The sequence below is a fragment of the Parambassis ranga genome, chromosome 8 (genome assembly GCF_900634625.1).
Source record: "Parambassis ranga chromosome 8, fParRan2.1, whole genome shotgun sequence".
Lineage (NCBI taxonomy): Eukaryota > Metazoa > Chordata > Actinopteri > Ambassidae > Parambassis > Parambassis ranga.
In genome coordinates this window covers 14,589,173-14,609,425 of record NC_041029.1, presented here as the reverse complement: position 1 = coordinate 14,609,425, position 20,253 = coordinate 14,589,173, and the positions used below count along the sequence as shown (strand labels likewise).

At 44.9% G+C, this 20,253-nt stretch overlaps 1 protein-coding gene across 1 annotated transcript; it reads left to right on the top strand.

Moving 5' to 3' along the window:
* The first annotated feature begins 4,370 nt into the window (after positions 1-4,370).
* On the top strand, positions 4,371-18,266 carry fscn1a (fascin actin-bundling protein 1a). Its single transcript, XM_028412865.1, has 5 exons — positions 4,371-5,457; positions 13,742-13,898; positions 14,493-14,614; positions 15,997-16,164; positions 16,411-18,266. The coding sequence occupies exons 1-5, from the start codon at positions 4,617-4,619 to the stop codon at positions 16,617-16,619; spliced, it is 1,497 nt and encodes a 498-aa protein (XP_028268666.1). The 5' UTR covers positions 4,371-4,616; the 3' UTR covers positions 16,620-18,266.
* The last annotated feature ends 1,987 nt before the right edge of the window (positions 18,267-20,253 follow it).

The following is a 20,253-nucleotide window of genomic DNA, read 5'->3' as shown; positions in this document are numbered from 1 at the left end:
ACACATACCGATATACATGGCAACATACAAACACACCCTGCAGTGCTGTGCTCATGCCTCACTGCTCTGGTGTCTGACCTATATCTTTCTGTCTGCAGTAGGCATCACACACACACACTTCATAATGTGTTAAACAGAGGGAGAAGCTATGAAGTTGCTTTGCTGATGTTGGCTCGACTGCTTTGCTGTCGCCATGACAATAAGAGGGTGCAGGAACTGGAGGCGCCCCCAAACCACACACACGCACACACACATTTTAACCTTTGACCTGACCACTGCATGGAGAACGGTGTGGAGGCAGGGAGTGTGTGTGTGTGTGTGTGTGTGTGGTGTTCCCCAGAGGCTCCAGCTTCCAGCTCTTTGTTGGCAGAGAGGAGGCCCTCAGTGAGGCTGCAGCTGTGTGCACACACACTCACAAGCAAACATTCCTAAGTGATTGCAAGAGACACCACACACACACACACACACACACACACACACTCTCAGTCATCACATTCTGCATTGTTTCACTGCATCTACAACAAAGACCTGGACTAATTTTCCCATCAAAGTTTCTCCAGAAACCAAATACATTCCTGTGAAATCTGTGCTTCAAGTTAGCCGGTTTCCCACAATGCATTTCATCTTAGTATACTCAATAGGTGAAAGATATTTCAGTGATATGTGTCATGTGAAGGGATCAGTATCAGCAGACATTGGCTTTAAAATTAAATGCTGGCACCAGGTAGTTAATGTCATCAGTGAGTATAACAGAGGAGCAGGTACACAATATAGACAAAAGTATGTGGACAGCCAGCCTCCATGTTTCTGGTTCCATGTCTGATGAAGCCAGACAACAGGTGGCTTTAAGGTCAGGGGAGGCAAGCTGTGCCACAGCAACGTGGAAACATATTTTCTTAGCATTCTTGTGCCAACAGATACATAAAGATATCACCTAAATCCTCATGATACGCTCTAAAGCTGCAGCACTGAGTCAATGAATGGGTCGTCTGAGCTGTAAACATTTTCCCACTGGTTTGTCCATAAATGTCAGAATACATTGATTGATTAATCATAGACAATCAACCAATAATGCAAACAATCCTCAGCTGCAGATCTTTTAGACTGCTGCATTCAGATTTACTTTACAGCTAAAAACATACTGTCACATAGTGCATATATTCAACTGCTTAGTTGTGATGCTCACACACAGAAGACGATGCGAGACAGAGGCCAAGGAAATCCTGATCAATATAGTCAATATCGAAAGCAGCTGTAAACAAGTCAGGTCATGGGCTCTGCACATTATTGCAGAGATGCATGTTGCATCCATCTATAAGTGGGACAGACTGTGACACACACACATCATGACCTCACCTGCTGCATTTAACAGGTCACAGCAAAATGTAGGTTAAAGACAGATTTTCATCCTGCAGTTTTTTTTTCATATTTAAATCTGACACAACACCGCTGACCCCAGGATGCTGCACAGCGACACTTTTGTGTGCGCTCCTGCAACGTGTGATGCCGTGGGTCATGGGAGAAACGGCAGACTGAGTGAATATAGGTCAGAGGAGAGACACAGACTCCCCCCGGCTCTGATCTCACTGAGTCAGGGCTAAAAGCTGCAAACATAGAAGGAGGCTTTTTTTAAATTCAACTAATCGAACTCAGGCTTTCAGTGGACAAAAAGTCAAACCACACACACACACACACACACACACACACACATCACATCTGGAAATCTGTCCCCTGATTGGTCAACACTGTAGTGCAGCAGTGATAAAATGAGCCCTGATTGGATGCAACTCAGAGGTGTGTGTTGAAGACTGATGCTGATTGGTCAGATTTGTGTCTTCTGATGCAGCACTGCATCGTCTGCAGGTACTGAATGCAGCAAGTGTGTCAGTGTGTCAGTGTGTGTGTGTGCACAGACTGCCTGCCCTTCATCAACGACTTGATGCTGGTCGCCATGGTAACCAGTTCTTGAACAATGGCAGCTTCCCTCTCTCTCTCCCCCACCCCTTGTCCTTTCAACCAGCTGTGGTGTGTGTCGACGAGGTGTGATCACAAATCACCACCAATCGTATCAATTTAATCACACACACAAAACCACACACATACACACAATGTCTGTAAGTGATGCACAATCAGTGAGAGAGCATGGATGTCATACTTAAAGTTAACTTTCTGTTGCAGAAATGGAGGTGTGCACACACGTGATCACTGTTTTCTGTGTAAGGTTTGTTTGTGAGTTGCTTTGCTCGGGTAAAATTTAACATGTCACAAATAAAGATTCTTCAAAAATAAAACCTCACAATGAGGATTTGGGGGGTGTAGGTGTTTCCCTGACAACACAGGAACATTTGTGAGTGTTTACAGTCTGTTAATCCCACAACAAACCCGAATCAATTATTCATCTGAACCCTCTTTGTTCAGGATAATGTCAGGGATTTGCACTTTGGAGAGAGAAAGCTTAGTGATGCTGCTGCTAAATAGTTGATTATTTCCACTATGGGGACAGAACGCGGTCTGTAAATGGAAGTTAACGATCTTTAACATTAGAGTAGAAATGTAAACATGTTTATTTCTGCTGTAAATTTGGACATTTTAAGATGGAGGTCTGCTGGGACTGATGTGGAAAAACTTCTCTAAATCACTATGTGACAAGTTAAATCTTGACTGTTTACTCAGATAAAGAACCAAAGTGCGAAAACTAAATATTGTGTTGTATTCAGGAGATGATTTTCCATTTTCTGTGCCTCATAATAAAACTGAGACATGTCACAATTTCAAAAGCACTACATTTTTATCAAATAATGAATTAAAGGTAGGGTAGGAGATTTTGAAAACTCAGTGAGAGTCGGCCAGATTTCGAAAGTAAACACACGCCCCTTTCTCTCGGAGCTCGCCCCGAAGCCACGCCTCCAATCACATCGCATTACCTGAAGACGAGCTGCGACTTCGGCCATCATGCACGTACCTCTCTGGTTGGCGCAGAGCAGGAAGAGAGTGACAACCAGCCAATACTCCGCGCAGGGTCCACCCGGAGGATTGGCTGATGTTTTTAGCGTTTTATAGCTTCCACAGATGATTCATATTCTTCGTTTTAAAGCGAAGCTGCCAAACTAATTGGTTGCTATCGGATTGTAAAGAGAAGTTACACTAATTTAACAAAAAGTGCATCAGAGTGAAATCTCCTACCCTACCTTTAAGAACGATCCTGATGTATTTTTAAGCAGCAACAAAGTCACTTAATGCAATTCTTATTAAACCTGTTATGGTTTAAGAAACTTTTAACAAATTGGATCAGCTTTGCATCTTTGTGTACATTTTTGTTTTGATACCACATGATGTGGAAGCCAGGGAAGTTCGGTTATTCCTGACAGCACCTGAAGGCAACGTCACACTGACTAAAAAAAAAAGCTCTAAAATAATTACTGCTGCATGTGTTGTCTGTGTCTGATGTATCTCAGAGATGTGGGAAAGCTCAGGCTGTTAGACCCAACATGAAAATACAGGAGAAGCAGTCTTGTGATTTTATTACAGTGGAGCTGAGATTTGATTTGTTTGAAGATGTTCTGCCTGAAGATTGGATTTATTCAGGCTGCACTAGAGGGAAAGAGATTACCACTGATGATTGGATTACATTTTAGGGTTCAGTTTACTTTGTGTTTGTAAATCCAGCAGTGAGCAGGGAGGCACAGAGGAGCATCAAAACCTTGTTTTAAAGATGTTGAGGACGTCAATATGATGTGAGCTTTATTTAGTGATGGAGGAAGCTTCCATCACTGAAGAAGGCCAAACAGATCACACTGGCATCGAACTGTTTGGCCTCTTTGTTTATGAAGCTGGGCCTTTCCTGCCCTCTGATGTGCGTGCTGCAGTCATGAAGCCATGAATGGAGCTTTGTGGGTGATCACACACACACACACACACACACACACACACACACACACACACACACACACACAGTCCTCATGATTTGAATGCTGAGGCCATGTGATCGGTGTGTGATGAAGAAAGTGATATGATTTTATCATCTGAGGGAAAAACAACATTTCTGTGTGATAAACTGTAAAGGGGAAAAACTTTTAGAGACAATCTTCCTCTTTCTGCACACTCACAGCTGATTGGACAAGAGCTGGAGGAGAAGAGAAGAAGAAAAAGGAGGAGGAGGAGGAGGAGGACAAGAGGAAGAAGTAAAGATGAAAAACAGAGGAAACTGAGAATGAGTTGGTAACAATTTATATCAACAGAATAAACGAACATCCACACAGGAATAATCCCTGACTTCTTTTTGGCTGTGGGAGGGGGCGTGGCCTACGAAACAACGTCACTGATGGTTATATAGGCTGCAGCTGTGGCGGCGGGCTCGCGCTGCTGAGACAGGCAGAGCACTGAGGACCGGCGGCGCGCGCTCACAGACTCCCACTCAGCCACACACACACAGTCCCCAAACAAAGAGAAGCACGCGAGGCAGCAGAGCATCCCACCCTTTCAGCCGCGAGCTCACTTGCAGAACCGCCCCCCCCCCTCTGTCTCTGCATCCCTCTCTCTCTCTCTCTCACACACACACAGACAGACACACAGAAAGAACCGGTCCGGGTCCAACACTCGAGCGCACAGAACCGACCATGACAACCAACGGCGCGACCAACGGAACCAGCGACATGCTGCAGATCCAGTTCGGTCTCATCAACTGCGGGAACAAATACTTAACAGCGGAGACCTTCGGCTTCAAGATCAACGCATCCGCCACGAGCATGAAGAAGAAGCAGATCTGGACTCTGGAGCAGAGCGGGGACGACTCCACCGGGAACGTGTTCTTCCTCAAGTCACATCTGGGCCGGTACATCGCCGCTGATAAGGACGGGAACGTCACCGGAGACAGCGAGAGCCCCGGTTCGGAGTGCCGGTTCGTCATCACCGCTCACGATGACGGCCGCTGGTCCCTGCAGTCCGAACCGCATGGCCGCTACCTGGGCGGCACCGAGGACCGGATCATCTGTTTCGCCCAGACCGTGTCCGTGGCGGAGAAATGGAGCGTGCACATCGCCATGCACCCGCAGGTGAACATCTTCAGCATGACGCGCAAACGTTACGCGCACCTGAGCGACAAGGTGGACGAGATCGCCATCGACCGGGACGTCCCATGGGGGGTGGACTCCATGATCACGCTGGTGTTCCGCGAGCAGCGCTACCACCTGCAGACCTCCGACAACCGCTTCCTGAGGAACGATGGCGCGCTGGTCGCCACCACAGACAAGAGCACGGGCTACACGCTGGAGTTCCGCTCCGGTAAGGTGGCCTTCAGGGACTGTAGCGGCAGGTATCTGGCACCGTCCGGACCATCCGGCACCATGAAGTCCGGCAAGAGCGCGCGCGTGGGCAAGGATGAGCTGTTCGTGCTGGAGCAGAGCCACCCGCAGGTCGTGCTCACCGCTGCCAACGACAGGAACGTCTCCACCCGGCAAGGTGGGTGTGGTGGTCCGGTCCAGTTATCCGGTGTGTGTGTGTGTGTGTGTGTATAGAGGGCAGAGGAAGGGTTAACGTGATGGAATGTCAGACTGAATCCCCCCTGCAGCCTAACCACACACACACACACACACACACACACACACAATGATGGATACAGGACATGGCCTACATAGTGACAGACACAAGCAGGCCTGTGTGTATTTACACATGTTAAACAATGGGGGTGTTTGGCCTCCTTACATGAGAATCACTTCAAACTAAAGGCCTGATGAAGTTTACACAGGGATGTGTGTGTGTGTGTGTGTGTGTGTGGGGCATCATTCAAATGTGCACAGTAAGATTTAAAGTGGAGGGCTGAGCCGGCACAAAGCAGAGGAGCTCCATGAAATGGCAAAATGTACAAAATGAAAGCACAATTTGGGAGATAAACCGCAAAAAAAATGAACAGTTGTATTAATTGGCTCATCGGCTGAATCTGTTTAATGTATGGGCCCAAAAAAAGCTGACATTTTCTGAATCTACTCCTGAATTTTTATACAATTCTGTGCATTTGCTTTTTAGCTGAGACACAAGCTTATCTCCACCTTCTTGTTTCCTTACTTCCTTCCTTTTTCCATCCCCTCCTCCTCCTCCTCCTCCTTCGCATCCTCACCCCCTCCCCCACTCCTTCCAGCTTCTGTATGTGTCTGTGGTCATTATCACAGACATCCGTCATCTAACACCCTTTTGTCAGCACCAAGAAATGAACAGAAATTAGAATTCAGAGCAGGTGTGTGAATCATTTTCTAAATATCAACCCGCTGCTGTCATTTGCATAGAGACCGACTGACAGGAATAAGACTGATGCTCTTTGGCGTCAGTGTTTGGCGTCCGGTCAGAGGAGCTGAGAATGGCGAGTGGTTTATGTGGTTTCAGAGAGTACGGCCTGTCTGTCCTGTTTGTTCGCTTGTCATTATCCAAGTTCATATAAGTGGCTGTGACACTAAATGGAGGCCAGGTTTGAAGGCTGGAGGTTGAACGAACAGGTTGGCGACCTGATCGGATTATTTATGAGTAATATTGCCAATTAAATGTTGTGTACAGATGACGGGAAGCTTCAGTGCACACCAGAAAATTATTATGCGCATTTGGTTTGTCGTCTCAAAGTGCGCCTGCAGGACAGGCTTTGCTAATGCTAACCTTATGAAGCAGATCAGGTGTTGGATGATCTTTGTTGCTTTCTTGTAAACAAACAGAAAATGTGTTTTACGGGTTACGTCCATGTTTGCTCGCTTGTTTTTTGTCTTCATGATTTAAAAAATCAGCTGAAACCTCCACCTGGGGTCAGTCAACAGGTTGAAGTTGCTTCAAATGATCCTGGTTTTGGTGGTTTGTCAGATCGCCCGCCTGTTAATGGGAAAACAAAATTATTATTTATTATTTATATTCCAAATCTGGGAAAAAAGAGCACTACAGTTTGATCTTTTTAAAAAGGATGAAGTGAGGCATCTGCTCTTCAGAGAAGTCCAGATGCCTCACTTCAACCTTTTGAATGACGATGACCTGGATGACTGAGACTCTTCATCTACAATCTGATCTATACTCCCTCTGTGGATGTGTCATCTTAAAATACAGGAAAAAAGTAGTCCAAAGGTCAGGTAGTTGTCTGATTAAACCCATGTTCTCCCTGCATGTAACGAGCAGGAGACCTGAATCTTTGGAGGAAAACCACCAACTGGATCATTGTGATGTGGATTAAAATGCTGAGAGGAATTAAACTGGCTCCAGATGTTTTTTTAAAACCGACAGCTGCTCACAGTGCTGGCAGACCTGAGCCAAGATGGTGGTTGAAACCCGGATTGCCTGACTGGAGCGAGCTGAAGTGGGTCAGTCCAAAAATCTGCTTTTCGTCCAATCGGAGCGGATGATTTCAGACGGTCATGCTTAATTGTTGTTTATCAAGCTTGCAGTAAATCTGGTTTGGACATCCTGTCATTAGCTGGAGACACGAGTGTCGAGTCAAGACATTCCACGTCATCTTTACACATTCCTTAAAACAGAAAATATGGTTTTTATTGTTCGTAGCTTTTAAGTAACAATGAAATTTAGGAACGATGCAACTTTGTCTCGTGGCTGCTGCACATCACACCATCGGTTTTTTTTTGTTCATAATTCATGACACCATGCTGGTTCATGCTTCCGGCTCATAACGTCCACTCCTCTTCACCCCTGGTCACAAATTCCCTGAGAGACGATTTAACGACCCTCATACGGACCGAGAAACAATTATCAGTCAGTAAGCTCAGAGCTCAGTGGCCTTTTAAGTGCCCTAAACTGTAGCTTTAGTGTGAGTGAAGACTGAGTGCTGGTCAGTTAAATGGATGGTGAGAATCCATCATGCCCTGCTGGCCTTTGGTTTTTCAGCTCCTGGTTGTATATTTTGAGTCTGATCCCTGCCAGGTTACTCAGCTGGCTGCATCCTGTGACTAATCTGCAGTCTGTTAACGCAAAATTCAATTTACAAGAGTCGGTATGAGTCTGTGAAGTTCTAGAGATCATGAGTAAAGCCACATGGAAAGGTTTAAAATGCCAAAGTTTGGTTAAAAGTCTCAGGAACGCACATTTTGGAATGTTTGTTGCAGAGTATTGCGTAGGTTGAGTATGGCGCCGCAGCTAGTTAGCTCAAAGCTGATTTTTTTAAACAGCCAGGCTAACAGTGATTGTGTTATCTGCAGTTTAAACATGCATTTTTATGCTTTTTGTTGGAAGAAGTCAAATCAACATGGCACCTCGTAGCGATGTGGTTGCTTTACTGACAAAACAAGGCAAATGACTGCATCAGTTAGCTACCTAAAGCACACACTGCATACTTTTTGTTATGCTAAATGTGGGTTTTAGCTATGTAAATATCTAGTAAAGTAAAGAGCACGTTATTCAAACATAGCCTAGATGCATACAAATTCAGGGCGTCGTTGGATACAGTTCGACCGTTTTGAATGATGACATTTGCATGTATGGTGGCTCTGAAGGGGCAAACCGGTCTCAAAACTGTTAGTGATGAAAATTATGTGCAACGACAAAATAATTTATAGGACCATTTGTGCTAAGCTAAGCTAACCAGTGCCTAGCTGATGCTTTGTAACATCCATGAGTGTGGTATAAATCTGTTCATTTAATGCTCAGGAATCTGTGAATGGAAGCCTTGTTAAAAATGATCAGACAATAGTGGGCAACAAGCTCAGAATAAACAGCCACATTCAGAGCATCATAACATATGTTTTTGTCCCGGAGCTGTGTGCTTCTGATTTTCATTGTTCATGAAGGTTTTTTAAACTGTCTGATATAATCAGGCTCTGTAATTTAGTGTGTGGTACAGAGAGGAGACAGAGTCTCTGGCTGTGACTCAACCCTGACACCCTTTCCGTACCCTTCACCCCCTGCTAGCAGGAAATGAGACACACAGCTCCGACCTTGGCTGGTGTGAGATAATCCCTGCAGGGTGAAGGGTGGTGATTTGCTCCATCCGTCTGCAACACGGCTAACCCAATAGAAAGGAAGCAGAGGGAGTGATCAATTCATGCATCCTTGGTAATGCTCAGTGGCTGCTCATGCTGACGCTTTAATGTGTTTGTAGAGTGTGTCTGTGTGTGTCTGTGTGTGTGTGGTGTTAGCTGCCTCATGTCATCTACGTTCCCGCAGGGAAACTCTCCTCTTTCATGTCGTCTGCTTTATTATAGGTTAGACTTCAGCTGGTCTCCAGTGTGTCATCCTGCCCTGGGTGTGTCTCCACATTAATGTCCATTAACTCAAATTCCAACTCTACTTCAGTTGATTTTTGCTGCAGACAATGAAGTTAAAATCAATTTACCAAAAGATTTGGGACATCCCCGGGCACAATACTGTATCTGACCTCATTTTATTTGCAGCGGTGTTTCTGTCAGCACTGTGTGTAAGCAGTATGTGTGTCTGTTTGGATCAGAACAAAGGCTGATGATCTGGTGCCTGTTTGTGCTCCAGCTGGTCGCCTACTCGGTCAGGCCTGCTGAACAATAGGGCACACACACACACACACAAAAGTGCGTTTGATACAATCGCGTGTGTTCACAGCAGGCTGCTGTTGCTGGTTCACAGAGAGCGAGGACAACAATCTGTGCCTGCCGCCATCAGGCTGAATGTGGTGGGTGGAGTGGACAGAAAGATGGAGGGGTTGCTTTTCAAGTACATGACTGTGTGTGTATGTGTGTGTTTGGTGTGGTTAGGGTGGATTCTGCATGTGTGGCCACTTCTCTTGGTGTGGTGTGCCAAATGGGAACATGGAGTTTGTGATTGCAGACCCTCCTCCTTCAATGACTGCATCTGTACTAAGAGATCTCCACACTGGCATCATTTCAGCAATAACCTCCATCAACAGTGGATGATATATAAAATGATAAACACAAAAAAATACCCAAGTAATGCCTTCCTTCATCGTTTTCTTTGATTTAGGTAGAGATTTTAGGCTGCCTGTGCAGCCATACTAATCTCTGCAGATTCAAGATGGGTTTCTAGGGGGGGCAGTACCAACGGATGCAGACTCCCTCACAACACAGTTGGATAGCTGTAAAACCAGAGCAATGAAGCATGTGACGTAGGCAGAATGACAACCAGACTAGACAAAAGACAAATGCAGTGGAGTAGCTTCATAGGTGAGTTGCTGATGTCGGTTTTGCTACAGAACTTCAAATTCAAGCAACAAGTCATCACATAAAGGCCGCCCCGTTTCAGATAAATGGTTATGATTGGTGCACTGAGGTTGGTACTGATTCCAGGCCCAGTTTACTGAGAGAATGTTCAGAGTGAATAGGGTATGGCTGGCCAGACTCATTTTAGGAAAATTTCCTCAATTTGCAACAAGCTTCTCCACCTTTTTCTTGCCATTACCAACAGATCTAGCATATGCTTATTCGCATCACACCATGAAAATGCAGCGTCAACAGCGATCATTAGGTTGTGATTCATGTTGAATCAGCTGCTGAAGGGCAAGGCCGATTCCTCTGATAGACGACAGACAAGTCAGTGAAGGACGCAAAGTGAGCGATAAGACGTGATCAGTCGTCGTGTGTCCTTGTCTACAACAATCTAAAGTTTACAAAGTCTACACTGAGAGGTCTCTGTGGATGCTAAGCTAAACTGAGCAGTGTTAGGTTGTGTAGTAAGCTCTCTCTCTCTCTCACACACACTCTGACAGGTGGCCTTGGTCTCTCTCTGGACCATGGTGTGTGTTTTGTCTCTGTCAGTGTTTTGTTTTCATGCTCTTTGTGCACCTAGTAATATTTTTCTTTCCTTGTGTATGCTGTGTGTCTGTCTGATATAACATTATCTAAATATTTCCTGTCATTTATGCCAGATCAGTTCAAATGATTCTGGTGGAAATACTTTAGTCAAATCAAGCGAGCGTTGGTGTGTTGTGTATTTCACAGGGTCAAAGGTCGTGTATAAATGTGCCTTTTGTTACATTCCTGGTTTATTTTCATATAGTGAAATTCATGCACACACACATTCGAGACTGAGGACTCAGTCATGATGTGTTTGACAGTAGCTGATGCTTTCTCACATTAAGGTCCTTCAATTCATTGGTTACTCGATTTGTAATCATTACAGCTAAGTGTTTATAAGCCACGTGACAGATGGGTCTCTCCTATGTATCACATTAGTTTGCTCCCCTAGGTCAGAGTTTCCCCTGTGGGTCGACGGTTTAGTCTCAGCAGTGATAAACGGCCTCTCCTGTGCTACTGTAGAGAGCTGGCGCTGGCTGAGCAGGAAGCAGCGAGGATCACAGGACAGTTTCGCGGAGCAGGCCTCCCCATTTTTCCTGCTCTTACGTGTTCCTTGTCTGTTGAAGCTAAACTTACATTTCATCTTCTGTGTACCTCCTCCTCCTCTCTCCACCATGTGGTTCCCATTATGGCCGGTTATATTTTCCTTCTTAATCATCCGTGTGTGTGTGTTCGTGCACATGTATCTGCACATATTTCTGCAGAAACTCGATCCCAGACTGAGAGCTCTCAACAGGAGAGGCCTAATGTGTGTTTCTTTTTTTCCTCCTGACACAGAAAGTGAACAATGTAGAGCTTATGTAATACTTTACTGAGGTCAAACGTATGATTTTTAAGATTGCTAGATCAAAGCATTAAAAAAAAACGTATCAACTGATCGTGTAAAAATAGCCACAATGGCACCTATTGATATTGTTGGAGCTACATTAATTAGCACCATTCACCATCCATCGAGGCGTGGCCTTCGAATACAGCTAAGGTTATTAAATAGTAAATCGGTGTGCAGAGGATTTTATATCTGCATTACCAGCTGTCACAAAGTGCTCTCTTATCACCTAGCAACAGCTGCAGTTGATACCAGTACTCCTCTGCCACAAAAGGTCAGTTTGTGAATTCCTTTGTCGGGATAGGTTGGGCCACATGTGGCCTTTAAATGCGGCCTTTGAAGGATGTAGTCTAAGACAAAACAAATGTAGCATCAAGTTCGTCCACAGTCCAAGAGGAGAAGAGGAAGAAGCATTGCTGCCCAGAAAGTCGTATTTCTTTGTAATTTGAACCGGATTACTCACTGATTTCGAGATTAGGGATCCGGAGATGCTAAAAAACAGCATTTCTGGATTTTAGGACTTATTCTGGAGCATGCCATTGTTATGATATCCTGGGTGTGCCTCTGCCCTGTTGCATGACACCCATGACCATTTCTGCAACACCGAGAACTAAAAGCAGTAGAACATCGTGCTGTTTGGAGGTCAGGTGATATTTATGCCATAGCAATTTTGTTTTTGGACTAAGACATGCATAAACAGAACAGAGAAGTAGACAACCAAGACATCCTTTAAAGACGGTGAGGGTGAAACTGATGCTTTGAATGACTTTCTAAGCTGATTAGCTGTAGACTACATTAGCAGCTAGTGAGGAAGTGGAAGATTTTGTTATAGAAAACTGAAACTGAAACCCTCAAATTAATTTCATATCCTTTTGTAGCTAAAATTATGACTCAGAAGACTTACTCCAAAGAAAAACAAGATCTATTTGTACAAAGTTTCCCTTTAATGCATTCAGCAACATGGAGGGGGGGGGGCGTGCTGGTGTGGTTGCTGAAACACATCTCTCTTTCTGGTTCCCTCCCTCACTCTGCACACATTTACTCTGTGACAGTCAGCCCACTTCTGTCTCTCTGTGGGCCCTCTGGCCATAAGTCCATCCTCGCCATGACCTCATCATATACAATAGGATGCATTGTGTTGCATGAAGTGAGCAATTGTGTGTGTGTGTGTGTTCTTCCTATAGTCTGCTCATATTTGTTTGTCTCTTTAAGTGCCTGAGTGTGTTTGATGTGATTTTAATGAGGTCTGGTTGTCTGTGCACACATGCACACCCCGAGCAAAGCAGCTGCAGCTCCAGTAACAATAGTACTGATCACTACTCTCATTGATCTATTGGTCCTGTTTTCTTCAAATTAATCAGCCAAATGTTCGTCTGTAAAATGTCACTCTCCACAGCTCGACGAGACGTCTTTAAAAAGCCAAATATTAACTTCAAATCAAACCATAATCAATAAGCTTGATTATGCAGCTTGTTTCTGTTAATCTGAAATCACATCAAAGCAGAGTTGCCAAGATGGCTGCCAATTAGCAACACTTGCCTGTAAGAAGATTGATCAGAGAGCCAAATCCCAAACCATCAAGAGGACTGGAAAAGCACCTTAATTTAGAAAATGATTTTTTAAATTTTTTAATTGAATATTAAATGAAAAAACTTGTCGTTTGTCATTGGCCACCCATGTCTGTCACCCTTATAACTTGGACATTTTAACATGGATGGACATGGACATGGACTCTCCTTTGGAGCCAGCCTCACATGGACACTCGAGGAACTGCAGTATTTACTTTATTTCTCAGACACTTGGTCCCCCTCTCTGCCTGTATTTGGATTAACATGAACTCAGGGTCTGCATCTCAACACAAGCTCAACCATTTTGAGATATTTACAGCCTCCAGAGGTTGCTAGCATGACTGTTACACACATTTTGATTGATTGACTGTTTTCCTTCTTGTGGCTCTGTCTTATCAGCCACTAATCCTCTGAAGTATGGTGGTCTGTCTGGACTGTGACAGCTGTGTGTGTGCAGCTGTGTAAATCCTCTCTAATCTGAGCTGTCTGATGTTGCTCATTTAGTATGTCTGATGCTGATCAGATGAAGTGTGTGTGTGTGTGTATATACATATTGTCAGTAACTACTAAGTTTTTTTTCTGACTCCACTCAGGTATGGACCTGTCAGCCAATCAGGACGAAGAGAGCGACCAGGAAGTGTTCCAGGTGGAGATCTGCCGCGAAAACAGGAAGTGTGCGTTTCGGACTGCGGCTGGGAAATACTGGACCCTCACTGCGAACGGCGGCCTGCAGTGCACCGCCTCCACCAAGTAAGAATCACACACAATCACTCATCACATGCTCACATCTGTAACTTCCAGCACAGCTGCTGCAGTCTGTCACAAATCGTTTCGGGGGGCAGTGATGGTTCGTCATGGCTCTGTGTGTGCATCTGTGTGTGGGAGGTGAAGAGGGTGGTGTCATGGCAGTGGCATGTTGTGGGAGATGTTCAACCTCAACCTGCAGAGAGACTTTTAGGAGCAGGGGGCAGCTAGCTGTAACCTCCCGACCTTTGACCCTGTGATCTTCGGTGATCTTTATTCAATTATTATAAATTACCTTGTATTTTGAAAAGCTTGCCAGGTCAGGTTAGTCGTGTTCTGAGTTAACGCCCCTCCAAGATAAGATGGTGCAGGACGCTCGCCACATTCATCCGTCACATTCTTCAGATAAATTAGACCACAGAAATCTCTCATGTGGTTCGAGTCCGAAGACAAAACTTGAACAATACTGCAGTGAAAGGGTTTAGAAAGCTGTTCACCTACAAGATAATCCGTCCTATCTAGTTACAGCTGCATAAAACAGCTGTGTGACTCTACTGCTACTGGATATTTACCTGCCATGGAAACGCTTTCTCTCTGCAGGTCAGCTAATTGCTACTTTGACATCGAGTGGCGTGGGAAGAGGCTGACTCTCCGGGCTGCTAATGGAAAATACGTCGCTGCCAAGAAAAACGGGCAGCTAGCAGCCACCATCGACTCCGCAGGTCAGTGCAGATAACTGATTTACCCTCTCGGTGCCGACGGCTGGAATTAAATTGTGGCTTCACGGGTCTCAAAGCAGCACTTCTGAGCAGAGTGGCTCTGCTTCCCAACAGCCGGATGTGGCTGGCCAAAGTGTTGCTGTTAATCGTGTTGATTGAAAACATGGTGAGCAAAGTCCTGAGTAAGCAGTGAGACTCTCTGAGGTGCAGCGAGATGCCAAAAATCATTCTGCTTCCAGTAACTGAGCACAAAAAGTTCAAAGATCTCCAGAAACAACAACCTTGTCACCATCAGACACTGTTTCAGGATCAGGACAGACCCAGTTAATCCTAGCTCTATCACCACGGTAACCTGAACTTGAACAGTTTTTATGTTCCAAGTTTGGGCTCAAATTGCCCATAAAAACGCTTCAGTTTCACTGAACAGCAGGAATGGCCCGAACAGCCAGAAAGGTGATGATGACAAGGTAGATCTGTCTTTATAGAGCTTTATAGTAACCACATGTTCCTCCTAGATAAAATAAGCGCCCACAATGGCTCTTAAAACTGAACATTGAAAAATGAAGCACCTGAAGGGTTAAGCCTGCAGGTATACGTCTGTGTTTATTAGGCCCTGATGACAGCTCTGTGATTACTACAGCATTTAACTAGTCTGCTGGTAATGAAGCTGTGGCAGCTGCTGTGTCTTATGACTGGTAAAGAGTTTCATTGATAATCTGGCAGTTTGAGTTTAAAGGATGGGAGAAACAATGACACATGAGGCTGTCTTAAAGTACAAGAGCAAAACATGAAGGTTAGCAGCTATTCTATCCGTGTCGCAGCCATACACTCTACCAAAAATGCTAAAATCAAGCATAAAACTTGACCTCGAATATGAAATTTGTAGCCAAATGTCAACTTACATTTACAAACAACCTAACTAACTAACTCTCATTCTACAACTATGGCTGTAGCTGCGTAGATATCTAACATAAAATTATGTAAATACAACCTGGAAACATTAACTTCTAATCCCAACATCTGTTCTTCAATCAAATTTATCACCAAAATCAAGCTTCCAGTAATCACACTGCAATTTCCCGACGGATTTGCACATTCTAGTCAAGCTTGTGAAATATCATCTTTTTAAGTGGTTGCATCTTGGTAACCAAGACGACTGCAAATTGAAATTATTATTATACATTATTTTGTTGGACTACTAGCACGTGTGAAGAAACACCATCACTGCTGTTCCTCGTTAGCCGTTTACGGTTGAAGCTTTTTTACTTTGCGCTGCAGTTTCTGAGCCGTTTGCACTCTTCATGTCACATACACCACTTTTCTAATGAGGTGGATGCAGACTCAGCACTGTTGTGGAGTTTACACTGCATCTTCTCTGTCAACAGGCGAGTCTGAGGAGTTCATCATGAAGCTGATTAACCGCCCCATCATCGTGCTGCGTGGGGAACATGGCTTCATCGGCTGCAGGAAGGTGACGGGCACGCTGGACTCCAACCGCTCCTCCTACGACTACTTCACCCTGGAGTTCAGAGACGGAGCGTACAGCCTGCAAGGTCAGTGTCGGAGTGAACCAGCAGACGGGTGTTGTGTGTCAGAACATGTGGAGGCATTAAATCACCATTCTTTATTTTCACTGTGTCACAAAGAGGGATTTGATCCAGATTAGTTTCACATGTAATTTTTAAACAAAGAGTTTAAAGCTTTTGTTCCCTCCTCCACTTTCACACCCTACCCCCACCTTTCTGACACTCGACACTCCCTCTTTCCTCCATCTTTAATCCATCCACCTCTTCCTGCAGACTCTACAGGGAAATACTGGATGGTGGGGAACGAGCAGTCGGTGGTGAGCAGCAGCGACACGCCCGTCGACTTCCTTTTTGAGTTCTGCGACTACAACAAGCTGGCCATCCGCCATGCCGCCGACTCCAAGTACCTCCGTGGCGACCACGCCGGCGTCCTGAAGGCTAACGCCGACGACCTGGACACCGCCACGCTCTGGGAGTACTGAGGAGAAAACTGGGGTGTCGCAACGGGGGGGGGGGGATACAGTCGCCAACCACTTGCTGGAGAAGGAAATGAAGAATGGCGACGCAGCACGACAACACCACCCGTACCACCCGTCCGTACATCTACCTATCCACAACCTCCACCCACTCTTCATATTATATCCTGTACTTTATATGTTGATAGAGAGAACAGGAAGGATAGAAGGAGGAAGGAGACGCCTTTCCTCCTTCCCTTTATCCTCCCTCATACAGCTCTGCTCTGCAGTGCCGACCTTTATCTGTTGCCATAGTTACCATGAGGCTGTGCACTTTTTTTCCCCTTGCTCCGATCTGGTTCGCTGCTCAACCTGTCACTCACTCTGTCCTCGCCTTACAATTGGCCTGTCCCTCTCTGTGGTAGAAGAGTCCTTTCGTCTATTGTGTATGAAAGTGTGTATGAATGTATGAGTGTGTGTGTGTGTGAGTGAGAGTGAGAGCAGCACATGGTGGCAGTATTTATGGTGTCCAAGCTGGTTTGTTTCTACCTGATCCAATCACACAAAACAGCTGGTTGGATCTGGCTGAAAGCGACTTCCTGTTTGTGTTTTCGTTTCAATGACTGGAGCCGATCTGATGATGATGATGATGATGATAAAGATATCTTAGATGATGGGTTAAATCCCACCCTTTTTGATCTCAAGTGTACAAAATATTCAAAATGTTCTCTAGCTGTGTTCTCATTGGTCAGCAGGGGATTTCCTGGACAAAACAGGAAGTAGGAAGTAAGAAAATAAGAATGAAAATTAGTGCAGCCACATGCTGTATGTTTACTGCACTCGCATGCCAGAAAAAAACTCGCACACTTTCTTTTTCTACGTCCAAGGCACAGACATTATCATGGGTAAATGTATAGTAGGTAGCCATAGCAACGGGAGCGACATGATTTTATGACAGAAAGCTGCTTTTTTTTCCCCCCCTCAACCAGACACACACCTCAGCCTTTACCAAACCTTCCATACTGGATTTAACAGACTGAAAACTGGAACCTGGTGCTACTAAAACAACCTGTCAAATCATCTCACATGCACACTGTGGCTGTTTCTGCCACACTTGAGAGCCTTGTGTCCCCTTTAAGTGATTTTTTTTGTCTAAATGACTGGATATAGTTTGTTTCAGTAAAGAAGGGTTTACAAAGAGAGAAAAGAATCAGTAGTTTATTTAATTGATGGAAATGTAATGCAGTCATGTAGCACGACGCGCCCACAGCTTTTCCACCTTTCTCTCAGTCATCCAAAGTCATGATTGTAGCCACTCCCTCGCCAAACCCGTCCAACTTTCTGACCAATTTTTTTAAGGGTTGAGAATCTCTAGGGAATAAATAAAAGGAACGGTTGTCCTCGGAGAAGCCTGCGTCACCAAGGCAACTGAAATTGAGGCTTAGACAAATGGATGTGGAAGGGTAAACATGTGGTAATGACTGTGCCTTACTCTTGAGTTTTTGGGCAGTAGGAAAATTTAAAAAAAAAAGTCCACATCTTTGCTTTGTATAACTGGAACTTCCTTTTGTATTATTATTTTGTATAATTTTTTTGATATTGTGGAATAATCTCTCTCGTGCCATTGGTTCACCTAAAATCCAACGACCAATAAAAATGGGATTTGGAACACTACGTTTGTCAGAGTTGTTTGTTCTTTATGTTCTTTTTTTCTGATGTGCTTCACATGAAGAGGTTTTTGAGAACCTGAGACTGAGTCACAGCAACCAGAATGTTGAGTGGACTGATGATAAATGGCTTTGAAACCCTGGAATTATCCTTTAAATATGAACTTGATGGCTAAACACAAACCACCCCTTTGTGTTAAAACGTCCAACCTTACAGCAGAAAAAAACATGTTTACAGCCTGGTGCAACATCTATTTTGGTCTTTGTGGATAATGTTCCTCATTTATGTCAACTGTCTAGCAGAAAAACTTTAATACATCTCATGATGTCATAGAGAAATAGGTGTATGACTGAATCTAGCACTGCCAAGATGGCACCTCCTGCACTGTACTCCAGGAAGCCTATCGGGTCATGGAGGGGTCATACATCTTTATGTCCACTCTAAGACCTAAAGCTAACAGCTATTTGGGAGGATTAAACACAGATATTGATTACTTCACTGTATAAGGAGCATTGTTTTAAACTGCATCATTAAAACCTGCTGTCTCACCACAGAGTGAATCATTTATGAGCACAATACTATTGTAGTACTATGAGATATACAGAGTACATCAATAATTATATAATGATTCTCACTACACATTCAACTGTGTGTTTCTGACACTTCAGCAGACCAAACACGGCTCCGGTTCATCTTGTTAGTGTGATGGAGTCTAACCTGAACTCACAGCCAGTCGTGTTGGGCTGCCCGCCTGTTTCTGACCACAGCAGCCCTGCACACTTCCCCCCCTGTCGTCCTGAATAGAGCCTTTGTGTTGAAACATTTATTCTGTTGCAGAGAAAAGGGCAAACCGCTCCACAGATTCACACACACACACACACATGCATGGACACCAGTAATGTAATGACGGGTCTCTAATCCATTTCCCCCCTGTCAGGTCTGCAGATCCCAGAGGAACACCCAACATGGCAAAACAAACACACACTGCCAAGTCTAATCTCCTCCCCCTCCCTTGTGCTCCCTCCCCTCCTCCCCCGTCTCTCCGTTTTTCTGAGCGACTCTAGCCTCATCGTTACCATGGAAACACCAGCTGCAAGAAGCACAGAGGCGAGCCAGTGTGTGGCATTGTTGGGGCGAGGGATGTCAAAAAAACCTTCATTACATCCAAAATGCTGGGGCCTAGTTAGGCTGGTGTGGTGTGGGGGAGGAGGAGGAGGAGGAAAGGGGTGGGGCTGCATGGAGCTCAGAGGGACTCGGGCGGAGGAGGAGGTGAGGGAGGCCCTTTGATCAGAAAAGAGCTCATCATTGAGGAAACAGCACAGGGCTTCAGTCTGCTGATTTTCCCCAAACCTCCTCCTCCACTATCTATTCAGCAGTGTGTGTGTGTGTGTGTGTGTGTCTCCACCATCTTTCATCTGACCGCCTCTCTGCTCTAACCAAATCATCCACCCGTGTTTTTCCACTGCTCACATGTCCATACTCTCAGGCAGTGGGTCAGTGGGTCACTCAGTAATCTCTTTAGGGGATGTAAAGGAGCAACATGGGTCCATGCAGGACGACCAGCAGCACAGTGACTCACAATGACAAATCACAGCCGTCATACACAAAGACAACACAATTTCCCATCAGAGATCTGTAAATAAACCACAAAGCAAAAAAATCTGCAGCCATCTCCTGCACACCTGCAGCCAAATCTGCATGCTAACATGCTAACAACAATGAAATGATGCAAATTTCTCATTGTCAAGAGTCGCCATGTTAGCTATGTAGAGGAGAAGCAGGACCACCAACCATTTTTAAACCTGTTAAAATGGTAGCTGCTGCAGCTGCAACGATGATACAGCAGCACCGTACAAATGTTGTGTATGTTTCAGCAGTGCTGTAGGTATTGAGGCGGCTGTAGTTCAGGTGGTTGAGCAGGTTGTCCACATTATGCTAGCATGTAATATTAGCATGTATAACTAACACAATGTTGAATAGAGTCTTAGAGCTC

Excerpts from the sequence above, each read along its gene's own strand:
- fscn1a (XM_028412865.1), top strand. The coding sequence starts at position 4,617 with ATGACAACCAACGGCGCGACCAACGGAACCAGCGACATGCTGCAGATC. Across the intron at positions 5,458-13,741 it reads GAACGTCTCCACCCGGCAAG|GTATGGACCTGTCAGCCAAT; the intron begins GTGGGTGTGGTG and ends GACTCCACTCAG. Across the intron at positions 13,899-14,492 it reads CAGTGCACCGCCTCCACCAA|GTCAGCTAATTGCTACTTTG; the intron begins GTAAGAATCACA and ends TTCTCTCTGCAG.